At 53.9% G+C, this 21005-nt stretch overlaps 6 protein-coding genes across 6 annotated transcripts; 2 read left to right on the forward strand and 4 right to left on the reverse strand.

Annotated features, from left to right (window-relative positions):
* Positions 1-1855: 1855 nt before the first annotated feature.
* BP01DRAFT_299243 (uncharacterized protein) lies at positions 1856-2597 on the forward strand (the record flags this gene model as incomplete). Its single annotated transcript, XM_025571948.1, has 2 exons — positions 1856-2029; positions 2100-2597. 2 exons carry the CDS (start codon positions 1856-1858, stop codon positions 2595-2597), a joined length of 672 nt encoding a protein of 223 aa, XP_025430247.1.
* A 1156-nt stretch (positions 2598-3753) lies between these two features.
* On the reverse strand, positions 3754-8367 carry BP01DRAFT_392793 (mRNA-binding protein RRP12). The gene is made up of 3 exons (XM_025578173.1): positions 8218-8367; positions 6202-8112; positions 3754-6148 (listed from the first exon to the last, which is right to left on the reverse strand). Exons 1-3 carry the CDS (start codon positions 8278-8280, stop codon positions 4223-4225), a joined length of 3900 nt encoding a protein of 1299 aa, XP_025430248.1. The 5' UTR covers positions 8281-8367; the 3' UTR covers positions 3754-4222.
* A 313-nt stretch (positions 8368-8680) lies between these two features.
* BP01DRAFT_357888 (U6 snRNA-associated Sm-like protein LSm1) lies at positions 8681-10222 on the reverse strand. The gene is made up of 4 exons (XM_025575299.1): positions 9849-10222; positions 9675-9743; positions 9444-9559; positions 8681-9338 (listed from the first exon to the last, which is right to left on the reverse strand). The coding sequence occupies exons 1-4, from the start codon at positions 10015-10017 to the stop codon at positions 9165-9167; spliced, it is 528 nt and encodes a 175-aa protein (XP_025430249.1). The 5' UTR covers positions 10018-10222; the 3' UTR covers positions 8681-9164.
* Positions 10223-10683: 461 nt separating this feature from the next.
* Positions 10684-12279, reverse strand: BP01DRAFT_299057 (Mob1 family protein; the record flags this gene model as incomplete). Its single annotated transcript, XM_025571936.1, has 2 exons — positions 10684-11961; positions 12046-12279. The coding sequence occupies 2 exons, from the start codon at positions 12277-12279 to the stop codon at positions 10684-10686; spliced, it is 1512 nt and encodes a 503-aa protein (XP_025430250.1).
* Positions 12280-12622: 343 nt separating this feature from the next.
* BP01DRAFT_357890 (CobW family GTP-binding protein) lies at positions 12623-14532 on the forward strand. Its single transcript, XM_025575300.1, has 6 exons — positions 12623-12838; positions 12917-13000; positions 13064-13075; positions 13206-13302; positions 13381-13915; positions 13968-14532. The coding sequence occupies exons 1-6, from the start codon at positions 12721-12723 to the stop codon at positions 14346-14348; spliced, it is 1227 nt and encodes a 408-aa protein (XP_025430251.1). The 5' UTR covers positions 12623-12720; the 3' UTR covers positions 14349-14532.
* Positions 14533-15101: 569 nt separating this feature from the next.
* Positions 15102-17801, reverse strand: BP01DRAFT_383761 (uncharacterized protein; the record flags this gene model as incomplete). Its single annotated transcript, XM_025577442.1, has 1 exon — positions 15102-17801. One exon carries the CDS (start codon positions 17799-17801, stop codon positions 15102-15104), a length of 2700 nt encoding a protein of 899 aa, XP_025430252.1.
* Positions 17802-21005: the final 3204 nt, after the last annotated feature.

Here is a 21005-nt window from a genome sequence, read left to right on the forward strand (position 1 = left end):
GGGGGGGGGTGCCGCTGCAGGCGGTCGGGAGGTAAAAAAGAGCCCGGGCTCCGGCATTGAGACGATAAGTGCAGGGTGTCCTCGGAGTAGGGGGTAGTATTGGTTGATGGCCCCATTTCCCAGTCCAAGCTAAGCTGGAATCATCGCGCCAAGACCAACAATCCATCTCCGAATGCGGATCACGACCAAATGCCTCTCGGCCTGACTGGCCACCGCATCCCCCCGCAGAGCCTTGGCGTCTTGGCGGCTCAGGTGAAACGAAGAGAAGGGGGGGAGGGGGAATTATCTTCTACCATTGTTGTGTGTGAGAGAGAGAGAGAGAAAGAGAGAGAGTGAGAGTCAGTCACAGTGTCAGTGTGTACACACAGCACATGGTTGTGAATAGGAGACCAGACTCCGGTTTCTACCCGTTGTTGTATGGGGTGGATATGCTCGCTTGTTTCCTCTCTTCCTCTCTCTCTCTCTCTCTTCCCTCTTCCTTCTAGCTTGACCTACGGAGTATCCCGGTCATCCTTCGTCCTTCTCTGCTCACCTCCCCTAATCCATTTCTCATTCCTTTAATCTATCCCTCTTCCTCTCCGCGCTGTTGTCCGCTTCCGGGCTACACTGCACTCACTGCACAGCTTATCCCCCCCATCACCACTACCACATCTACCAAATTCCTCCTCCCTCCTCTTACTCCCTCCTCTTCCTCCCACCAACCACGCCATGCTGTTAGCCGTGACACACTTTTGACGTTGCTCATGCCAAGGGCTCGGCAGCTGGGCGTCTTGGCAGCAAAAAAAAAGAGTTGCTTTCAACCAGAACTACCTCCCTTTCCGCTGTTCCTGTTCGCCCTGGGAAGTTCGACATGATCATCTTTTCTTGTCGTTTCTTGGGAGGTTCCGCTCTGTAAACCTCGTTGTTGTCCATGGCATTCATATAAGTCGAAGGCCTTTTGTCTCCCTCTACTCCTCCTCTTTTCCCTCTATTCCGCTCTCCCTCCTCCCTCTCTCCCTCTCCCTCCTCCCTCTCTCCCTCTCCCTCCCTCCCTCTCTCTCTTTCTCTCTCTCTCTGTGTGTGTGTCTCCTCCTGGTACTCACATACTCTTTATCCGGCCAGATATACAAAGATCCCATACATCTTCTTCCCTCCCCATCCTCTCATTCCGCCGTGATCTCCCAACTGATAAGCCTCTTCCGTCTCTATACCCAAATCCAAGTGTCTCTCCACCCCCTTGCGCTGGAAGCCATGCGGTGAACTCATCCCTGTTGTTCTGTGTATGCCTTTGTACCACCCTGTGTTGCTGCCGCGGCATTCTGAGGGGTTCTCCCCGACCTCAATTGCGCCCTTGTTTATCATTGCCTGCCAATCACTCTCTCCTTGTCTCCCCTTGTTTGCAGTTGATAGCTAGCTACTCCTACTCCTACGTGTTCGCCCTTCCTTCCTCCCCTTCCTTCCCTCTTCTCCACCCACCATGAGGCAGCCAGAAATGTCCCATTCTGCTACCCACCACCAGGGGGACAACCCACTCATCACCGCTTATTTCCCCGATGCTATACCACCCGCCGCTCCTCCCGCTGCACACATCGTCTCGGACTCTCCTCCATTGTCGCCCACCCCGCGTCATCTCCACCACGCTGTGGAGAGCTCTCCACCGTCGGATCGCGACTCCGGCTACGACACTCTCCACCCTCAACCGTCAGATTCCCATACGCAACAGTCCCACCATTCTTCACGACGGCGGAGTATCCCTAGTCCGCACCAAGGGTCCGTGGACACGGGATATCCTTCCTCTGCGGAGCCCATCCTTGTGCCAGAGACGGTCGTTGCGGCGCCTTATTACGAGAACGCCTCTTTAGTGACCCGCGCTTCAATGACGAGCGAGGCCGTGCGCAAAGAAGGGCGTGGTTGGGGCAGTTGGACTGACCACTCCTCATACATGTCCGGTGACAATCACTTGAATGGCGCAACTACTCGAGTGCACAAACGAGCGATCGTGGAGGACATCACCCCGGAGGAGGAAGAGCCTGATGCGCTGCTGATGCTGGTATGTCGACTTCTGCCCCGACGCTACGTTGTATAGTCGCGCAACCGTGGCTGACCGCTTGCATGTATAGTTCCGACTCTCCGTCCCTGTTCCTATCTTCTCAGTTGTCGCATCCCTGTATACCATCTTCGGTCTGCTCTTCGTCCTCCTGGTGTCGCCCCTCCGTATCTGTTCCTGCATTCGATACCTGCGGAACACGTCTTTCCGTGCTCAACTGTGCGACCTCTTAGTACCGCAGCTACACATCCACGAGCGGATTATCTGCTTGCGCTGGTCATCCAAGCGATCGGCCTCCACCCAACCGATTTATGATCCGGAGGGTTCTTTCCTGGACGAGCCACTGGAATCATACACCATTGGCGGGTTGATCTCGGTGCTGCTCTTGTCGCCCTTCTTCTCGATCGCGATTTTGCTGCCAGCCTGGATCGCCGCTTTTTTCTGGATCTTCTCCATGGTCATGGGTAACCCGGACGGCACGGAGCGTAAAGACGACGGGCGGGCCGCGGTCCTCGGGGTCAGCCGCTGGTGGCACTTGTGGCTGGGGAAAGCCCGGAAGTCCCCTTCTTAAGGCTGCGTTCATGCTACCTCATGCTACCTGCAGATTGCGTCTTTGTTTTCTCTTCTGATTGTGTTCTACCAAGCGTCAACTCGTCTGGGCTGTTTCTTCGATGCATGCATGATACCAACGTTGGGATATGTGGAATGATTGTTTTTTTTTTTTTGGTGACTGGGCGCTTAGGATTAGGTTTCGCTTGATTCTCTCTTCAACAAGAAGCATACAATATTTACCTTGCTCAGCAGTCATGCTGGGATATTTGATTCAGTTGAGGGTCATCGTCATAGATGTCTAGGGTGTTCCTTCTGTAGATAGGGAGCGAAGTACAAAGGTACGAAGTACGCCAAAGAATTCGGGCTCGGAGTGGCAGAAAGAGGGGATAGGATGTCTCGGGAACAGGAGATGTCTTATACTCGTCGAGTACGTATTTGCTTTTTTGTTTGTCTGTTCAAAACCTTGCTTGCCTTAAGGTTCGTTGCCCCGCCCGCCCACCACTCCGAATTAGACGTGTGAGAGAGACGCCATCTTTCTTTGTTGATAAAATAGGTAGTAACTATACTATAGGTGGGAGAGGGTACCTTGTAGGTAGAAAAACTAACCCATCTTCGAGAGTGGTGGATAGTGTACCTTGTCTAATGTGTACTGTAGTTAGAGGATCAACCTGGAACAACCGATCTGCCGGGACTTGGGATTGATCAGCGTGGGGTAGGCACACACCACCACCTCCCCCGCGCCCGCCTGCCCGCCCGCCCGCCCCCCCGAATCCACCCACCACCCACCACCCACCACCCCCTCCTCCCTCTCGCCCTCCCTGCTGGAGCTGCCACTGCTGGTTTTTTATGCTACCAAACTTGAGTTGTAACGTATTCTGTATCTCTGCTCGCAGGATAGATAGTCAGTCACAGGGCAGTGGAAATGTTGACACTGTCACTGAACTCTTTCTCCGATGGATTTCGCTAGGGCTCTCTATCTATCTAGTATCTATCTAGTATCTATCCATACTAGGCATATGCAGGTAGACGGCCAGGGAATGAGTGTTATCAGAATGTTTGAAGTTTGATACAGTCCATTGAAGGCTATAATTCGGTGACTGAGGTCTGTGGGCACTAGTTGGAATCAAAGGATCGGATGGTTAAGTTATACACTAATCATTCCTATCGAGTATCTGATATCGATCCAACTTACTACTAATAACGACATTTACACAATCCGACCTCGAATAAGAGCAGGAAAACAAAACAGGAGAAAGGGTATACAAAAATACCTTCACAAAAAAACACAAAGCACAACACTAAACCAACAAACCAGACAAGACAATATAGATAGATAGATGTGCTTTTTGGGGTGGCATGAAAAGAACTGACACAAGTGAAAAGGGAAACTGGTTATGTGCTTTGGTTTGGTAAATGCCATATCAAAGATTTAGTTAGTTGGTGGTGAAGACGTGACATGACGAGCAATGATTCATCTCATTATGGAAAATAAGGGGAAAAAAAATTGAATGTCCTATCTCATATCGGACGTTATTTCCCACCCCATCGCCCCCTTGGCCTCCACCTGATTCGCGGGCATTATCCCATTCTGTTTTGTGCAATTGTCCACTAACCTATATATCATCTTCAAACAGCCTCAACTTTTTATCTTCTGCCACGGAACCCGCCACTGCCTCCACGGAATCCACCACTGCCACCACGGCCGCGGCCACCACCGCCGCCACGGCCGCGGCCACCGCCAGGTCGACCGCGACTGTCGCGACCGTCGCGACGCTTCTCGATACGACCACCGCCGCTGGGACCGTGCGCTTTGGGAACACCGAGACCGCGACGGCCGGGCCCGGGCCTCGAGCTGGTCGCCGCACCCACAGCGGCGGCATCATCGTCATCGAGATCCATGTCGTCGCCGCCGTGGGACTTCTTCTTCTGCGACTGGGCCATCTTGAGCTTGCCACGTTGGCCGCGGCGGACGGCGTCGGGCCCGCTGACGGCCTGGACGTAGGCGTTGATGCCGCTTTCGCCACCGCCGTTGTTGTTCTCATCCAAAGCAGTGGTGTTGTCCCCGTCGTCCTCCTCGCCCAGCAGCAGACGGCCGTCGGGGCCGAACTTGGCGTTCCGCTTCTTGCGCGAGCCAGGGCCCGTGTTGAGGAAGCGCACGCTGGGTTTCGTGGTCGAGATGCTGGCCAGGGCGTCGGGGGCGAGCAGGTCGAGCGGGTTGTCCTCGGGCGAGAGCTCGCGGATGTACTGCTCGCTCTGCTGGGATTTCCGGTTGTGGGTGGTGCTGCCGCCGCGGCCGCGGCCCTTGCGGGCATGCGTGCCGCCTTCTTCGTCGACATCGATCTCGCTGGCGTCGTCGTCCGAGTCCGAGAAGTCCGAGTCGTACACGGCCTTGTCGAAGGCGTTGCTGTAGGTGCGGCCGCTCTTAGCGTTGTCGGCCCCACCGGCGGGGCCGGCGTTGTCCTCGTCCTCGTCCTCGTCTCCCTGCTCGCCTTCCTTTCTCTTCTTCTTGCGGCGCTCGCGCAGCTTCCGGATGTTGACCACCAGTTTGCGGTCGGCCTCGCCGACGAGCTCTTCAATGGGAGCGGCGCCGAAGCGGCGAATCAGGCGGTCAAGGATGCCCTTGACCTTGCTGCGGAGACGGCCCTTGTGCTCCTTGCTCCAGACCATCAGGTTCGGAACCAGGTTGCTCAGGCGCGCGCGCAGATCCTCGTCAGAGAGCACCACAACCGCAACCTTGACGAAGCCAAGGACGGACCGGACGATCTCACGGTTGTTGCTGGTGAGGAAAAGCTCGACGGTCTGCACGAGATCGGTGCTCATGGAAGCCTGGAGCTGGGTGTGGAAGTCGAAGAACAGGCGGGAAAGAGCCGTGACAGATGCGGCAACCATGTGAGGAGAGCTACCGGCCAGACCAGCAGAAACCATGGTGAAGAACTCCTCAATGGTGGCCGGGGCATCGGGCGCGTTGTCCGGCATGTGCGGCACCAGAGAGTTGCGAATGACGGTGCCAGGTGGGTTGCGTTCCGAATCAATAGTCCGGTTCGCAAGGTGGATGAGCAAGTCGAAGGAGGCAGTCCGCGTCTTCTCGTTGCTCTCTTTGCAACCCAGAACCACCTCGGAGAGAACGGCGGGGATGAAGTGCAAGTCGGAAGTCGGCAGGTATGTAACAAGTTCGTGAACGGCCAGCATGCGGTCGCGGCGGGCGGACGAAGGAGTCTTGTCGGAGGTCGACAAGATCAGGGTCTGAAGCTCGGAGCTCCGCTCCTGAAGCGCGGCCTTGCCTGCATCGGTCGTAGCGAGACGGGGGATGAGCTTGTAAGCCTTCTTGATCAGTTGTTGATCGCCGGTCTGTCCGTTGAGGATGGCTGCAGCCATGGCGAACAAGCTGGCGAAGCTGGTGCGGGGCAGATAAATGGACATAGCAATGACTAGGTCAATCAAAGTGTGGGAGGTAGGGGGCATCTTGTTGCCAGAGGGGGGCTGCTGGTTGCCTTGCTTGGCTTCTTCCTGCTCAGAAACCACCGACTGTTCGAGCATGGAGGCAACACGCGTAAATGTCTCATTGAGCTCCTACAACATGGTCAGTCGACTTGTCGCAACGGATCCACAAGCATTCCTCTTACCTTCTCGGGTGTGATACTCAGATAAGCGTTGATGCACTGAAGAATGAAACCTCTGTAATGGGGCAGGGTTTGGCTGTACACGTTGAACAGGACCGCCAACAAGTTGCTGGCAAATCCGGCCAAATGGGCAATGTTCTTGGTAGCCGCAGCCTTGGTAATTCGGCGCTGGAGAATCAAGTCATCGCCCTCCTCTTCGAGAGACAAGATAGCCTGGTTAGACTCTACCAAGTTCTGCAAAGCCCGGCAGATGTCGACCCGCAGCTCGGTTTGCTTGTAAAGAACGTTGGAGAGAAGCTCTGCGAAGCTCTGGTCGAACGATTCGACCAGATCGAGAGGCAGCTCACAGTAACCGGGCAGGATAGCCCAAGTCTGCTGGACAAGAGTCTCGAAGATCTTCACTTCCACATCCTTCCCAGAGGAGCCGTAAGACATCACCTTCTGGTACAGAGCCTCACTGAGCGGAACGAACTCGGAGCGGAAGTGAGAAAGATTGGTGTTGGTGACGTTGTCGCGAAGGACAGGGAGGAGCCAGACACGACCGGGCTGACCGGCCTTCTGGACAATGATGTTCAGAGGCAGAATCTCCAGAACGGCAGCAGGACCCATAGCCTCAATAGCACTACCCAGGACATTGTCCGCCTCCTTCTTCCCGTGGAAAGACTCGTTGCTGCGGAGCTCACCAACCGTCTTGACAATGTCGTCGAGGTAGGGGCTTGAGCGCCACTTGTAGCTGTCGAACATGGCAGCGCAGACATTGAACACCTCCGCCCAGGCAGCCTGGTACTTCACGGAGAGGAGATCCAAGGCGGCCTTGGCGAGCTTTTCGAGTGTCTTCTCGTCGTAGATCGAGGGCTCGATGATAACGTTCTTGGGAATGCAGTTCGCAAGGAACGAGACCAAACACTCCGATGCCGACACACGGATGTTGCGTGAAGGAGAGGCGAGGTAGCCGGAAATCATGTTGAACAAGTCCGGGAGCTTCTCAAAGGTATCTTCGGGGCTGGTCTGGGCGGACACGTCGTAGCCGCGCGACAAGACGGCGATCCAGGGGGGCAGCAGCTGCGAGTCGTTCTGTGCGGGCTTGAGGTCGGTGATCGCCTCGAGAAGGCGAGGAAGCTTGGAGGACGAGAATTCGTTGGCCATGCTAGAGAAGATGACCTCAAAGACCTCGAAGGCGCCCATGGTGATATATTCGTTGGTCGACCGGGAAGCGTTCATCAAGAGCTCGCACAGCGGCTCAATCTTCTTGCTCGGCCAGCCGCCCGAAGCGACGGCAATCGTCTTAACTAGTTGCAAAGAGTGAATGACGAGAGGGTCGTGGCTGTCCCGATTCTGGGGGTCGTTACGGCCACGCTTCGACTTTGCTGCCGCCGTGATGCTGTCGCCCAGGGTGCGCAGAGCAGTCTCCGCACACATATCGGCAGCCGGGTGGTCCAAGGAGGGGCTGGGGGGAGGGGTCTTGAGGACCTTGATCAAGGCATCCTGAGCACGTCTCCGGACCTTGGGGCGGTGATCCACCGACAAACTCAGCAGACCAGCCATGGCCCGACGGGGACCGATCTGGGTGTGAGGGAGTTGCCAGGCCGCGACATCTTGGGCGACGAGAAGAGACTCGAGACAGCCGATGGACGGACGGAGGAGCGGGGCTTCGACTTCGGGCAGAGAGAGGGCGGGCGCGAGACTGGTCAGGATCTGCGAGAACTTGGAGCGAAGGATCGGCGCCGGGACATATGTAGCGGTGATGTCGAGCAGATACACGACGGAAGTAGCGAGGTCCTTGTTGACAATGCCTTGGGTAGCGGAGATGGACTGGCCCAGAAGCGCCAACAGCGCGGCGAAATATGCTGTGGAAGAGAAATCGGCTTTCTGATCGCGGAGGGTGTCTTCGACTGCAGAAAGCACAACAGCCGTCTATTGGGGTAATGGAGTGTCAATGAGGTTGTCGCAAAGAAGACTGGAGATGGGGTATCGCCCAATCGTGAAGCGGGAGAGATGAGAATTTGACGGGGGACTTACATGTTGCTGATTCTGCAGCTTGGGAGACTTGATCTTCTCCAGCTTCTCGGCCAGGGTCGCCATGGTGAAACGATCGACCAACAGGCAGGTGAGAAGACGGTCAGAGGATCTGGTTTGACTGGGAGGGGAGGGAAAGGTGAAAGAAGTCGGTGGATGCGGAGATTTTTTTTTGTGGTCCGGCGGGATCTTTGCGAAGGTGAAAAAAAGGTACGGGCAACTCTTGGCGCCGTTTATCGATAGAGACCGATAACAGATTCGCAGCGGAGAAATGCTCAGAGACCAGCTGCTTGATGGCTCTTTTCGACTTGTCTACACTGATTCTACCTGAATACTGCTTTCCTAATGTTTACAACCAAATTCCAGCGTGACACAAGTAGAGTAGCCACCGCGCCACTTTGCTTCGCTACGCGTGGGGCGACTCAACCGCATCACATCGCAAGAAATAACAAAATCGAAATAGTTAGGAAGTAGTTCTAGTAAAACATGAGATTCGTCAAAACATGACCTTCATCCACACTAGCTGACCGGAGTCAGAGACATTTCACTCCGTACTCGTCCGGTCTAACCCACACGCACGGCTGACGAGCCAGCCGACAGTCCTCGAACGTAGCAAATACCTCGCTCCGAGGCAGAGACCAGCCAGCTCCCACAACCCTGGAGTGACCCCTCCGTTGCCTTGGTATCTATTACAAAGAAAAAAAAATGGTTCAATCGCCAACCGGGCATCGGACCAGCAACAAGCGGCGGCTTGGTTTTTCCTGAAACGGTGTCTGAGGGGCAGCCGGGGGTCTCAACAGACCAAAAGCCAAGCCAGTGTTCGAGCTCCCCATTAAACTTCCCTCAGGATCAAATCTCATGTCGTGCTCTGATCTCTGGCGGACAGCATGGCAGACGCCGACCGCCACCCGATGCAATGCGATAAAACTGGCGGGAGTAGCACAAACATTCTAGAACAAAATCTCCCCGCTGTGCTCGGGCTCGAATCCCAAGGTTTGTAACTTGCCGTGTCGTTTCTTGTCACTAGATTTGCGCTTGATCTCCTCTTGCTTCTTGAGTTCGAACACTTCCTGGAACGACGCTCGTTGGAGGTGAGGGGGCACGTCGTCTTCTTTATCGAGATCCTGCGGCGATAAAACCTCTAGTCAGCGCACATGTCGAGATTGATAGATACCATCTTATCAGTGTAGCATTCCGAGCAACCAATGGAACAACAATGAGGCCCGTACAATTTCCCCGAGAAGCAATACGTTCTCGCCACGAACAAGAAAGATCCCGCGCGGGATATCGGCATATAGGTTTCCGGAGTAAAGGCGTTCGATGGTGTCCTGGAGAACGAGGTTGGCTGCGCGTGATGATAGTCAGAAAGCGCCATTCGCTACCATCATCCATTATTCAATGCATTCGCCGCCCCCGCCGAGTAAGCTCTGCATGCTCCGCCAATGAGCCCGAAAACATACCGAATTGATCCCAACTTCTCAACACACCGATCAATTTCCTTCCGTCACGCAGGACCAGTACGAGTTTCTCTGCCGCAGTTGTCAGTCGCTGTACACTCAATCCCCTCCCGAAATTTCTAATTTCTCTTTCAACGAAGCGCGGGATGTTCGAGTTGCGGGGCGCCATCAACATACTGTCGGTCAAATCCAATAACTGGGCCGCGGTGGTGAACATCTGCGGCGGCAACTGCGGGGGACCATGCGTCATGGGTCCGAGGGTGTTGTTCTGCTGCGGTGGGAACCCCTGCGGCGCATTGCCCTGCGGGCCACCAGGAGGAGCTTCGTTGAGCGAGAGGCGTTCCATTATTCTGAACTGTTACCGAAGTGATGAAATGAGGGGAAGGGTCGATGGGTTTGGGGGAGAGGTCAGGCCCGTCAATTGCGCGGTAGGCTCAACGTCGGAGATGTGGGCGCAAGAGGAATATCAATTCTCTTTGCACAAGCTCAGCAGAATAGATTGAAAGCTCTCATGCTGCGCTAGAAAAATATTCTCCAGTGTCGGAGTTGTAGACGTGGGGATGGAAAGCATGCAGCACTGCGTCGGCGAACTTGTTGGTGCGGTCGGGACGGAGGTGTTTGCTCTGTTTGCTCTTGATGCAATCGTCATGCGGAGTATACAGGGTGTGCGTGTTTGTAAGACAAAGGGGTTGCAACTTGTTGTTGTGAATCAAAATAATTTTTTCTTAGTGATGATTATTAGAATCTGACTACTCAAAGAGACCCCAGTCGCGTAGTCAAATCTTCATGCATTGTATGCTTGGGCAAATTACACTCATTGCTGGTCTACAAAGTAAAACAGTTGGGAGTACTATAGCACGGCCGACTACAACACCATTAGGGTATCATTAATCTCGCTGGAGTTCGTACATTACATCACCATCCATCTGTCCCCTAAAATCCAAAAGAACACAATTACAACCGTGGTATAGGCACAAGGCTTCATATGAAAAGAGGAAACGGGCACGCAGCTTCACGCCTCCTGTGCGGTTTCGACCTCTGCAGTCTCGGTAGACGACTCATCAGCCGCCGTCGACTCTGGTGTCGAGATCTCCTTCGTGGAAGCTTCCTCAACCTCTGACTTGGTCTCCACGTCGGCGCCAGCTGGCTGCTCTGGCCTCTCCTCAGATGTTGGTTCCGGAGCAGGAGCAGTATCCGCAGCAGCATCGGCCTTGCTCTCGGTCTCCATGGTCGTGACCTCAGCTTGGGGTTCCGCTACCGGCTCATCCTCGCGTACCTCAGCGACAGTGACTTGCGATTCAGGGCTACCGGGCGACGTCTGCTCAGCAGGCTGCTTGGGCTCCTCACTAGCCTGCGGTGCGGGTTGCGGCTTGCTCTGACCACCGGTAGCGGCATTGGAAGCGGCGGCAGCAGCCACTGCAGCCGTAGCCGCTGCCACAGCATGCTGCTTCGATTGGTCGTCATCCTCGGCACTTTCGCTAATCGAGCTGATCGACGAACTAGCCTTGTGGCGCCTCGTGGTGGCGGCCGTGCTGATCGACGGCGGCTCCATACCAGCAGAGAACGGCTCATTCTCCTTCCGCAGGATAGTCACCCTCCGTCCATCGCCATGATCAAAACCTGACGCTGCCGGCGCAGCTACCGATTGCTGCTGCTGTTGCTGCTGAACATTATCCAAGCCCTCCGCTTCTGCAGGCACCGTATAATTATCCTCCGGAATCAGACTGTACATGTCACAGACGGTCTTGAAGAAGATATAGAGTCCATCATGTCCCTCCACCTGCCAGAAGACCTCCCGGTGCTGGAACCAGGCATGCGCAAAGATGCGATACAGGCGACGGAAAATGTTGGTCAGGTGTCTCATGCTGGCCTGGGCGCCGCCCCCGCCCTCCGCGCCCAGCGTCAGTCGACTAGGAAAGTACTTGGGCGAGGTGAGAATGTTGGTGGCCCAGTCGAGGGTGTGGCAGCAGTAGTCGATGGCGCAGCAGGCCTTGGGTGGATCGTGGACGGCGCACAGATACTGCCACTCGGAGGCTCGCATTTCGGGACACGTTTGCGCGGAGCAAGGGGGGGAGTCGGCGAAGAAAGCGACGATGAGATTGTTAACTTTCATCGTCAGGAAACGGCAGAGCTCGTACAGCCAGAGCGAGCGGTCGATGCCGTCCGGGGGCTCCGCCAGCTGGATCGCGACATCGCGACTGATGGGGATAATGGTATCGGAGCCCTCGGGTCGCGTAAAGTGGTTGTAAAGAGCCTTTAAATGCTCCTGGAGTTGAAAGGGGGAATCGAGCTAGGACCGAAGGTAAAAGGGAGGCTGGGGGTCAGTGAGAGGGAAATAAGCAGATCGACCACGCGGCTCGCATTTATTGCATACCTGAGAAAGAGGAATCAACGGGGGACCAAACGCCATATCGATGGCTCGGGTGCCCGGACGAATGCGACGAGTTGAGCCATCTTCGGCGGCTTGCGAAGCGCCCAGCAGTTGCTCAGTTTCCGAGTCGAAGGACTCACCGACCGAGGGTGACTTGGGCCCAATTTGAACCTCAGTGAACGGGGGAGGACTGGGCAAACGCGGAGAGCTAGCTTGGGAAACTCCCGCAGCAGCCATGTCGAGGAAGGGCCAAAAGGAGCGAAATGAAGATATGGGGTCTTTTGAAGAAGAGAAGGAATGGACGGAGTTAGAAGAAAAGCGAATGAGGGAGTATTCCAGCCAGCTGGGAGGGAGGAGGAGGAGGAGGAGGAGGAGGAGGAGGAGGTTAGAGGTTAGGTAGACGTCGATAAACAAGCCGCTAGAGTACGTTTTAGATAAGATGCCGGGGCGGGAAAAAGAGAGGCCCAGCCAGCCGCCGCCGCCGCCGCCGCCCATGACCACCCCTTGCCCTAAGCCCTAAGGCCCAGCCTCAAAGGAGGAAACCCGTCATTCCCGGCGGGCTTCTTCAACGAAGTAGTTATGCCTGCCTAACATCTTTGAACTACATCCATCTCTGAAGTACTCCGTACCTTTATTATACCTCCTCAACAAATAAACAAACAGACGATCTTGACGACCATGGATGAGGAAGACGCCCCTCCCCAGCTGGTGGATGTATCCCAACTGCCGGATTCTGCGCCGTCGACGTCAGAGGACACTCCGGGTCAAGCCCGCGTGCCCATAACGCTTGTGACTGGTATGATGCGCGCGCTCACTCTTGTAAAGGAGGAGATGCGAACCAGAACTAGAACCCGTAGATTCTGATTGTTCCAAGGCTACCTCGGAGCGGGCAAAACGACCCTACTGAACTACATTCTTACCGAGAAGCATGGGAAGAAGATTGCCGTGATCATGAATGGTCAGTTGAAGTTGCCTTCTAGTTTTAGCTAGCGCGCATCATATACTAAAAAAGCTCGAGTAGAATTCGGAGATTGTAAGATCTAATCTTGACAGATGATGTGTCTTGTGTGCCCCATATGCTGCATCACATCTGTTTACCACCCCCTGTTTTGCTTTGAGGGCGTGAGATCCCCCCACCTCGCTAACATTGATGGATTCCAAAGCCACCGATATCGAGAAACCTCTCACAGTGAATCAGGATGGCCAGGAGGTGACCGAATGGATGGAAGTCGGCAATGGCTGCATTTGTTGCTCAGTAAAGTAAAACATTCATTCGACTCTTCCAGTATTCCACAGGCAACTGCCTGACGGATGGGTTGGCTGACCCATTCGGACCAGAGACTCCGGCGTCATGGCCATCGAATCCCTCATGGAACGCCGCGGCACCTTCGACTACATCCTGCTCGAAACCACCGGGCTGGCCGACCCGGGCAACATCGCCCCCATCTTCTGGGTTGACGATAACCTGGGCAGCAGCATCTACCTCGACGGGATCGTCACCCTCGTTGACGCCAAGAACATCCTGCACCTGCTGGACGAGCCCACGCCCGAAGAGACTGTCTCTAGCCACAGCGAAGCCAACCAGCACGACCACGACCACGATCACACCCATGCAGGTCCGGTCCTCTCCATGGCCCACATGCAAATATCCCATGCCGACGTGATCATCCTCAACAAAGTCGATCTGGTCACGCCCGGGGAGCTGGAGCGCGTCCGGGATCGCATCGTCTCCATCAATGGCGCCGCCAAGATCCATGTGACGGACCACAGCAAGACCCCGAAGATCGAGGGCGTGGTGTTGGATCTGCATGCGTACGATCACCTGGACGAGGCGGTTGACTTTGCGCAGAAGGGGCATAGTCATATTGATCCGGTCAGTTTTGTACCGTTTGGTGGATGCAAGAACCCACTAACCAAACCCACAGGCAATCTCAACCATTGCCCTCACCACCCCCCGCATCACCCCGGCGCAAGTCCCCCTCGTGGACGAATGGCTCCGCTCGCTTTTATGGGACTCCAAACTCCCCATCGTGGCCCAGAAGACAACGCAAGAAGACTCACCCTCCGCAAAGGAATTTGAGATCCATCGGCTGAAAGGCATCCTCGCCATTGAAGACGGTACATCGCGCATCATCCAGGCGGTGCGGGATGTGTTCGAGATCCGGGACCCCGAGCCCGCCGAGGACTCCAAGACCCAGTGTAAGATTGTGCTAATCGGGCGCGGACTGGGAGAAGATGCGCTTCCCTGGCAGCGTAACTTCGAGGCGTACATCTCCAGTGAGACTAGACACGGGGACAAGGTGTAAGATGGATAAGATGCTATCGGTGTGACGGCGGCGATACTTCAGCCCCAGTCGAGAGACTGTTTGTGCAGAGAGAGCAAGTGGCGGCAACCATGTACTGGATACACTCGAGGGTGAAGAGCCTAAGGCTTATAATGTCTAAAACAGATGAGCAATGATACTACGGAACCAAACCAGAAACAACACCAACGAATTTCATTTTCAGAATAATACAGTTGTAACCGAAGAGAGTATGAACAGCCAATGTACATGAATCGGCTTCCAATCCGCACAGAAAGAAAAAGTGATCCATCGCCCTTACCCCCTGATCGTTAGTCATGAGAAAATTTGGAACACATAGATATGAAAATCAAAGAAAAAGGAATAAAAAAAAATGCACGCAATGCCAAACGCCACCCAAAACCTGGAGCTGTCGTAAGTTCCTGTCGTATCTGATTGAGAGCCTCTTATGATCAAATGAGAAACCAGGCCAAGAGGGGCCAAGCCAGCGAGCGCTCATCACACAAGCAGCATGAAGAGGAATCGAAAAAAAACTTCGGTAGTAACAAAAATCACAGCGCAACGCCAGCTCGCCACGTGCCCGCTCAAGAAGAAAGGATAAAAGATCAAACCGTCGCTTGGAGGGAGGTGAATGTACTGTGCAAAACTACTAAGGGTATCGCGCGTTGGTGAGTCCCATGCCTGACCCACAAACATGAGTAGAAGCAAGTTGCGTCTTTTCTGTGAAGGGCTTATCTAGATGCATTTTACCACGTGTCAAACACACGCCGGAGTCTTTTCTTCGAGTGCTGGGTTGATTGGTAGATGGGAGTCACATAAATAATTCGTTGCTTCGTGAAGGCTCTGGCGGGGAGCATAACCTAAAGCGGACCGAATGCTGATGTGTGAGAATTGGTCAGCCTCGGCGTCTAGCTGCTTTTTCTCGCGAGAGGTGGCCGCAGGATTAATCGGTAGAATGGAATGCATGAGCGAAGAGACGGAACGCGAGGAGTCTTGCACGGACCAGTCTGTGTCATCCATGAAAGCACGACCAAGATCTGCCAATGGAGCCGGATACAGATCACTTGCTTGCGTTGCCGCCGAGGAGATTGGAGACTCCTGCAGCCTCCCGTTCTCAGAACAGGTGTTGACTGAAGGAGGCTTTAGCGAGTATGCCGAATGACCATCTCCATCTACCTCTTCGAGTTCGCGAAACAAGCGGGTCGTTTTCGAGGGCACATCATCCGCGTGGTCTGTAGCATATTTGGCATAGCCTTCGTCAATCCCTGCATCGAAGCCAACGTCGTTCTCATCAAGACTCCGAAGAGTGGTACCATAAGATTCTCGACCATTCTCCAAGGTCGTTGGGTAGAGAACACCTGCTGCAGTCGAACCCGAGTATGCATATCCACTTAGCCTCCGGTACTCTAACGGCACTGACCTGCCATCAGCAGCCACGCCCTCGTGCATTGAAGACTGCTCCCAATCTCTCATCTCGGCGTATGGCTCGCTGCGAGAAGGAGAGCCAAGAATTCTATTCTCATCTTGCGAGTAAGTGCGCCCTGATAATTGTTGGCTATCAGAGTTGTCTCTGCCACTATCCATCGGCAGACCTTGTCGGGAGAGAAAGGCCGCTCGAGCGTCGTACATCGGAAGAGCACTATTTGGGAATGCTACCCCGAAACCGGTGTGAGTCGGAGGTTTACGAGACACCGTCGAAGACACTGCTCCTCGCTCGCGAGGGAAAAGTCCCAGCAGCTCCTTTGCTGATAGTCGATGTCGAGGAACCGGACTCAGACAGATCGAAACTAGCCTGCGGTAGTAGTCAGGCACTTCCACATCCTCCCCTAGCATTAGAGGTCGTGGCTGACGCTCCGGCTCATCTTCCTCCGTGGCCAAGGCCCAGAGAGTCATTCCCAGCTGATAGATATCAGTCTTCACGCCAATATACATGGATATCCGCTGATTACTCTCGATCTTGGCTGCGATCTCTGGAGGCTCCCAGCCCACGGGGCAGCCTCGGCGATTGATATCAATGATCTTGGCATTGTCGTCCGCATCCACCACAATGTTGGACAGCGTGAAGTCTCCCTGCACGTAGCCAGCTTCGTGAATCTCGCATAGTCCACGGACGATTTGCCTTGCCCAGCGCTCTCGGCGTTCCCATGTTATTGTCCCCCGATTCTCATATAAAAGATCAACCAATGCTCCCTTCTCGGCGAACCCGATCAGCAACCCTTTTACAATTTCTTCATCATCATCCACCACCACCCCTTCCACCTGAACCACATCAGGGAATCCCTGCAATGCATGAAGTGCGTTGATCTCGTACAGGAATTCATCGACCGTGTCGGGTCCAGGAATCTCTTTCTTGATGTACGCTTTGCCATCTAGCTGCACATTATACACAAATCCAGATAGATGAGCCTCAAAATGGAGTTGATTCTCGGGCACGAGTCGTGCCTCTGGGAGGTGCCCAATACATGACACCGGCGGATAGGGAATTATCTCGTTGACATCCTCCGTGACATGCACATGCAGCCGACCGTCTCGAGTTTCCAGTTTCAAGTTGGTGACCGTGTCGTAGAACTGGATCTCGGGCAATGATTCGCGGAGAGATTCGTAAATGCGGGCACACTTGTCGCGTTGATAGCGTAATTCTCTAAGGTCGTGCTCCAGAGAATCGGGCGGCGCCCCGCGATAATCGCATGATATGGTGACTCTCCGCCAATGGTTGGGCGTCTCTGCATATGTGACGAAGAACTTTTCTCGTTCGGAGCGGTCCCGAAAGTGCATGCTCAAATTTAAAATCCAGCGCTTTTCTAGCTCCATCTCGAGCGAGTCGGCGGGTGGCTCCTCGGGGACATCTGGCACGTCAGGAGGAAAGGGGTTCCATTCGGAGCGGATCGCGTTACCCTCATTCGTCTCGGGAAGAAGGTCAACCGTGGGCTCGTCCGGGTCGACGCGCCACTGAACCTCGGGAGCGGACACTCTGGGGTTGAGGGTGGGCGGTGGAGATCGAGTAGTTCGTTGGGACTGAGAACTCAGGGGGCGACGTCGGTCGGCAGATACGGCGGATACTGTCCGACGGGGTTCAAGTTCCTCGGTGGGGGAGAGTCGGTCGCGTCGTTCGGAATTTTGTCGTTTGAATGTTGTTGCCCGCGGCAGTCCCACTCCGACTTTGCGAGACAGTCGACGGGTGAGATTATCATGAGGCCTGCTTGGATGAAGGGGAGAAGAAGATGACGATGCGTCATGGTGATTGTTGTTGTTGTGGTGACTATTATTGTGGGCGGTGGGTGAATTGGGTTGTGTGGTACTAGTAGTGGGGGGTCGTAGTCCCCCATGATGGTTGCCTGTGGGGGAATCTCGATCTTCGCGGCCCAGCCATCGACGAAGGCCCAGACGATGCCACATGCTCTGCTTAAGACGTGGGGGGTCGGCTTTTTCCTCCAACAAGAGTCCCAATGAACTCATCATTGGATTACAGGAACTGTCTGCAATCGAAATAGCCATCCGAAACGGTAGAGAACAACTGAGGCTCCCGAGAGGTGGTTGGGACGAAGCTGTCCATAAGATTTGCCGACAGGATCTTTAGCGACCAGCGGTGACGGTTCTCGACCACACTCACAGAATAAGTAGTTATGCACGGGCAATGAGTCAACAAATCAGAGCAGATACGGGGAGAGAGCGAACGAGATAGATGGAGAAAAAAAATAATTCCAACGGTCAATCTGTGGGTGTCAAGGCCGCAAGGGATTTAAGAATAGGAAACCAGGGGCCAAAAAGCAAAACCAGGGCGTTTGAAGGGGGACAAAACACCCACGGACTGCAGGGGATGACGATATGAAACGAGATGGACGAGAGAGGAGAAGACTCGGATGAATCAAATAAAGTGCCGGCAGTAGAGATGATAGATATGTAAATAAGTGAGAAAATCGATCACCCTGGAGAAGTCGGTGTGAATTTTGGGTTGCTGGCCAAGGTAGGCGCTGCCTTTGCCCAGTCCCACTGAGTGGTCACACAATGTCGTCGCTGGCGATCGTAACTACCTAGTGATGTTAAAAGTGGTTGCTGGTCCCTGTCGCGGTGGATTGATCAGCGAAGATCAACTGCACAAGGAGCGACAAGGCAATCAGAAACACCAAGCATAGGGAGGCGAGAAATAAATCGAAGATGAAAGGGAGAGGAGGGGGAGGGGAAGGAAGAACAACGAGGAGGAAGAGCAGAACAGACACAGCATGAGAGACTAGTCCGTCGTAGCTCGGCTGTCTAAGGCTGATCGGGCTGGGAATTAAGAGCAAAGGAAAAGAGATGAAAGGAAGACAGAAGGATTGGTTGAGTGATTGAACTATAGGAACTATGGAAACGCGTAGAGAGCTCATGAATCAGTTGATAAACAGATGAATAGCAAGTGATAGCATTATACAGAGCAAAATCATCACCTGCAGATGCATTAAACAAATTCGCCGCCTATAACTACTTAGGACTGGGGAAAATGCTAAGTTAAGTATGAAGACTGGTGGAGGAGGAGGAGGACTCGGCAAGTACGGAGCAGGCAAGTAGAAGAAGAAGGTTGATGGAACATCACATCGAACAACTTATCACTCGGTAACTTTCTCTACTTACTATGAAGTCACTCGACTACTACGGAGCACTCCTTACCAGGACCTGTTAGTACTAGTCATCAAACTAGGTAACTTACATACTAACTACTAATTCTTAATTTAGTTAATCTACTCCCGTACTAACAGAACAAATGCAACCATTCCAAGATCCAATGAACAACCTGAGGGAAAACGCATGGCGGCCTGACTTGACGGTGCCTGCCTGACTGATAAAGATTAGAATGAACCTGTACGGAGTACACAGGAAGTCAATCTCCACGGTAGCCTCAACCGATGATAGCCTCAAATCTTCATTCCATCGCACGGCATCCCACAAACTACTGCAGACGCACAGCCCAACTTCCTTCTCGAAGCCCGTCCCCGTTCGCTCGTCCATCGCCCGCGATTTCTCCGAAATTTCCCACACCAGACTGTTTAAGTACGGAGTACTCCGTATATGCCTCCCCCTCCTCCCGTCTCTAATCCCGGAAGGACTCATCTTCCCTCCCCCTCTTCTTTCCCCCTCCGGACTCAACAATTTCATTCGCAACTACAATGCCAGGCTTGGGTAGACACCATCGGGACTAATCGCAATGACGGAACAACGCGGATGTCCTTAGATTTGCAGCGTACCCGAGCGTATCGCGCAGGCACCAGCTCTGGGAACCAGCCACGCTGTACAAACAACCAACCGCCCCGGGGTGCAGGCCGAAGAAGAGCGAACATTTCCATCTATCTCACCTTGCGCCTGCTGGATGGTGTGTATGGGGTGTACACCTGGATCCAATCGCCTGGCCCAGATAAGTGACGGTGGTTCGTCTGTATAGTTCAAGCGGCCGGTTTCCCAACTTGAGTCTTCATCACCACCATTGTCGTCATCTACAGCAAACAAAGAAGCGCAGTGATCAACAACATCAGCCTCAGTGTGTTCAGTCCCCCACGCACGAACTATACTGCCTTGTTCTTGTTACTCTCAGACAAGCAACGAGACTTTCGACTTTTCCATCTTGATGTTGGAAAGTGAAGCTTCCACTCAGACGAGGAGAAACCCGAATCGAACCCTCCTGTTTGAATCGACGGGGCTGATGATGCAGCCAATCATGATCTTTACATTAGGGTCCCGGCAGTTCCATAACCTACTCCGTAGTCTCCGTAGTTATACATGGAATCTTGTTCAATAGTTGCCTGTGGACTAACTGGGTAACTATAGTACGGCAAGTAAAGCACCCATCTAGGAGTACGTACCATTACTGAGATGTTTTGCTGCAACTTAGTCCCGTTTGCTTGCCTTGTTAGTGCTTTGCAACGTCTATGAGGGCCTGATCGCGGGCGACGAACGATGATTGGTTAGCGCTTTGGAAGATACCTGTTTCTGAGTTCTGATTAGCTACTGCGAGTGACAGTAACGTGACTTGTAGTTAAACGAACCCACCCCCATATAGCCGCCCAAAGGGGTTAGTACACTTTGGAACACCTCTAGCTGAGGAAGACAGACACCCACAGACAAGGCCCTCGTGGCGGCTAATGCACTTCACAGGCAGATATCACCACTTTTTGTCAGAGCAGCACGTGAGAGCTTCTGTACTCCTGGGTACTCACTAGTCACTCACTCAACACGCACCAAGTGCTCTGACCACCTCCGAAATACACTAACTTAGAGAACTCACTGAGTAATCCCAGAATTCCAGAGTATTTTCTACGTCCACCATAGAGGCTGATACTAGTGTTAGGGGGGCGAGCGCCTCTAGAACAACTCGGCCTCAGGCACCGACCATGATGGCACCGACTTCACTCAAAGCAGGCCTCCTTCTGCGCCCACAGCTACACCTTGCATGGAGCATATATGGCCTTGGTCCCCTCGGCAGCAAGTCATTTGTAGCAGTACTGCCAGATCAGGAGATCTAATATCATCGTCATCATCTGCTTCATATCAACCGCAGCAAACGAGTACCGCCGCCAATTGCCGCCAATTCTGCCCTTTTTTTTTTGGGAATCGGGGACTCGTGCAGAAAAATTCAAGGCCCAGTTCGGTATCAGCACGACCCAGTTTCTTGAGTGGAATACACCGGTCAAC

The sequence above is a fragment of the Aspergillus saccharolyticus genome (genome assembly GCF_003184585.1).
Source record: "Aspergillus saccharolyticus JOP 1030-1 unplaced genomic scaffold BP01scaffold_21, whole genome shotgun sequence".
Lineage (NCBI taxonomy): Eukaryota > Fungi > Ascomycota > Eurotiomycetes > Eurotiales > Aspergillaceae > Aspergillus > Aspergillus saccharolyticus.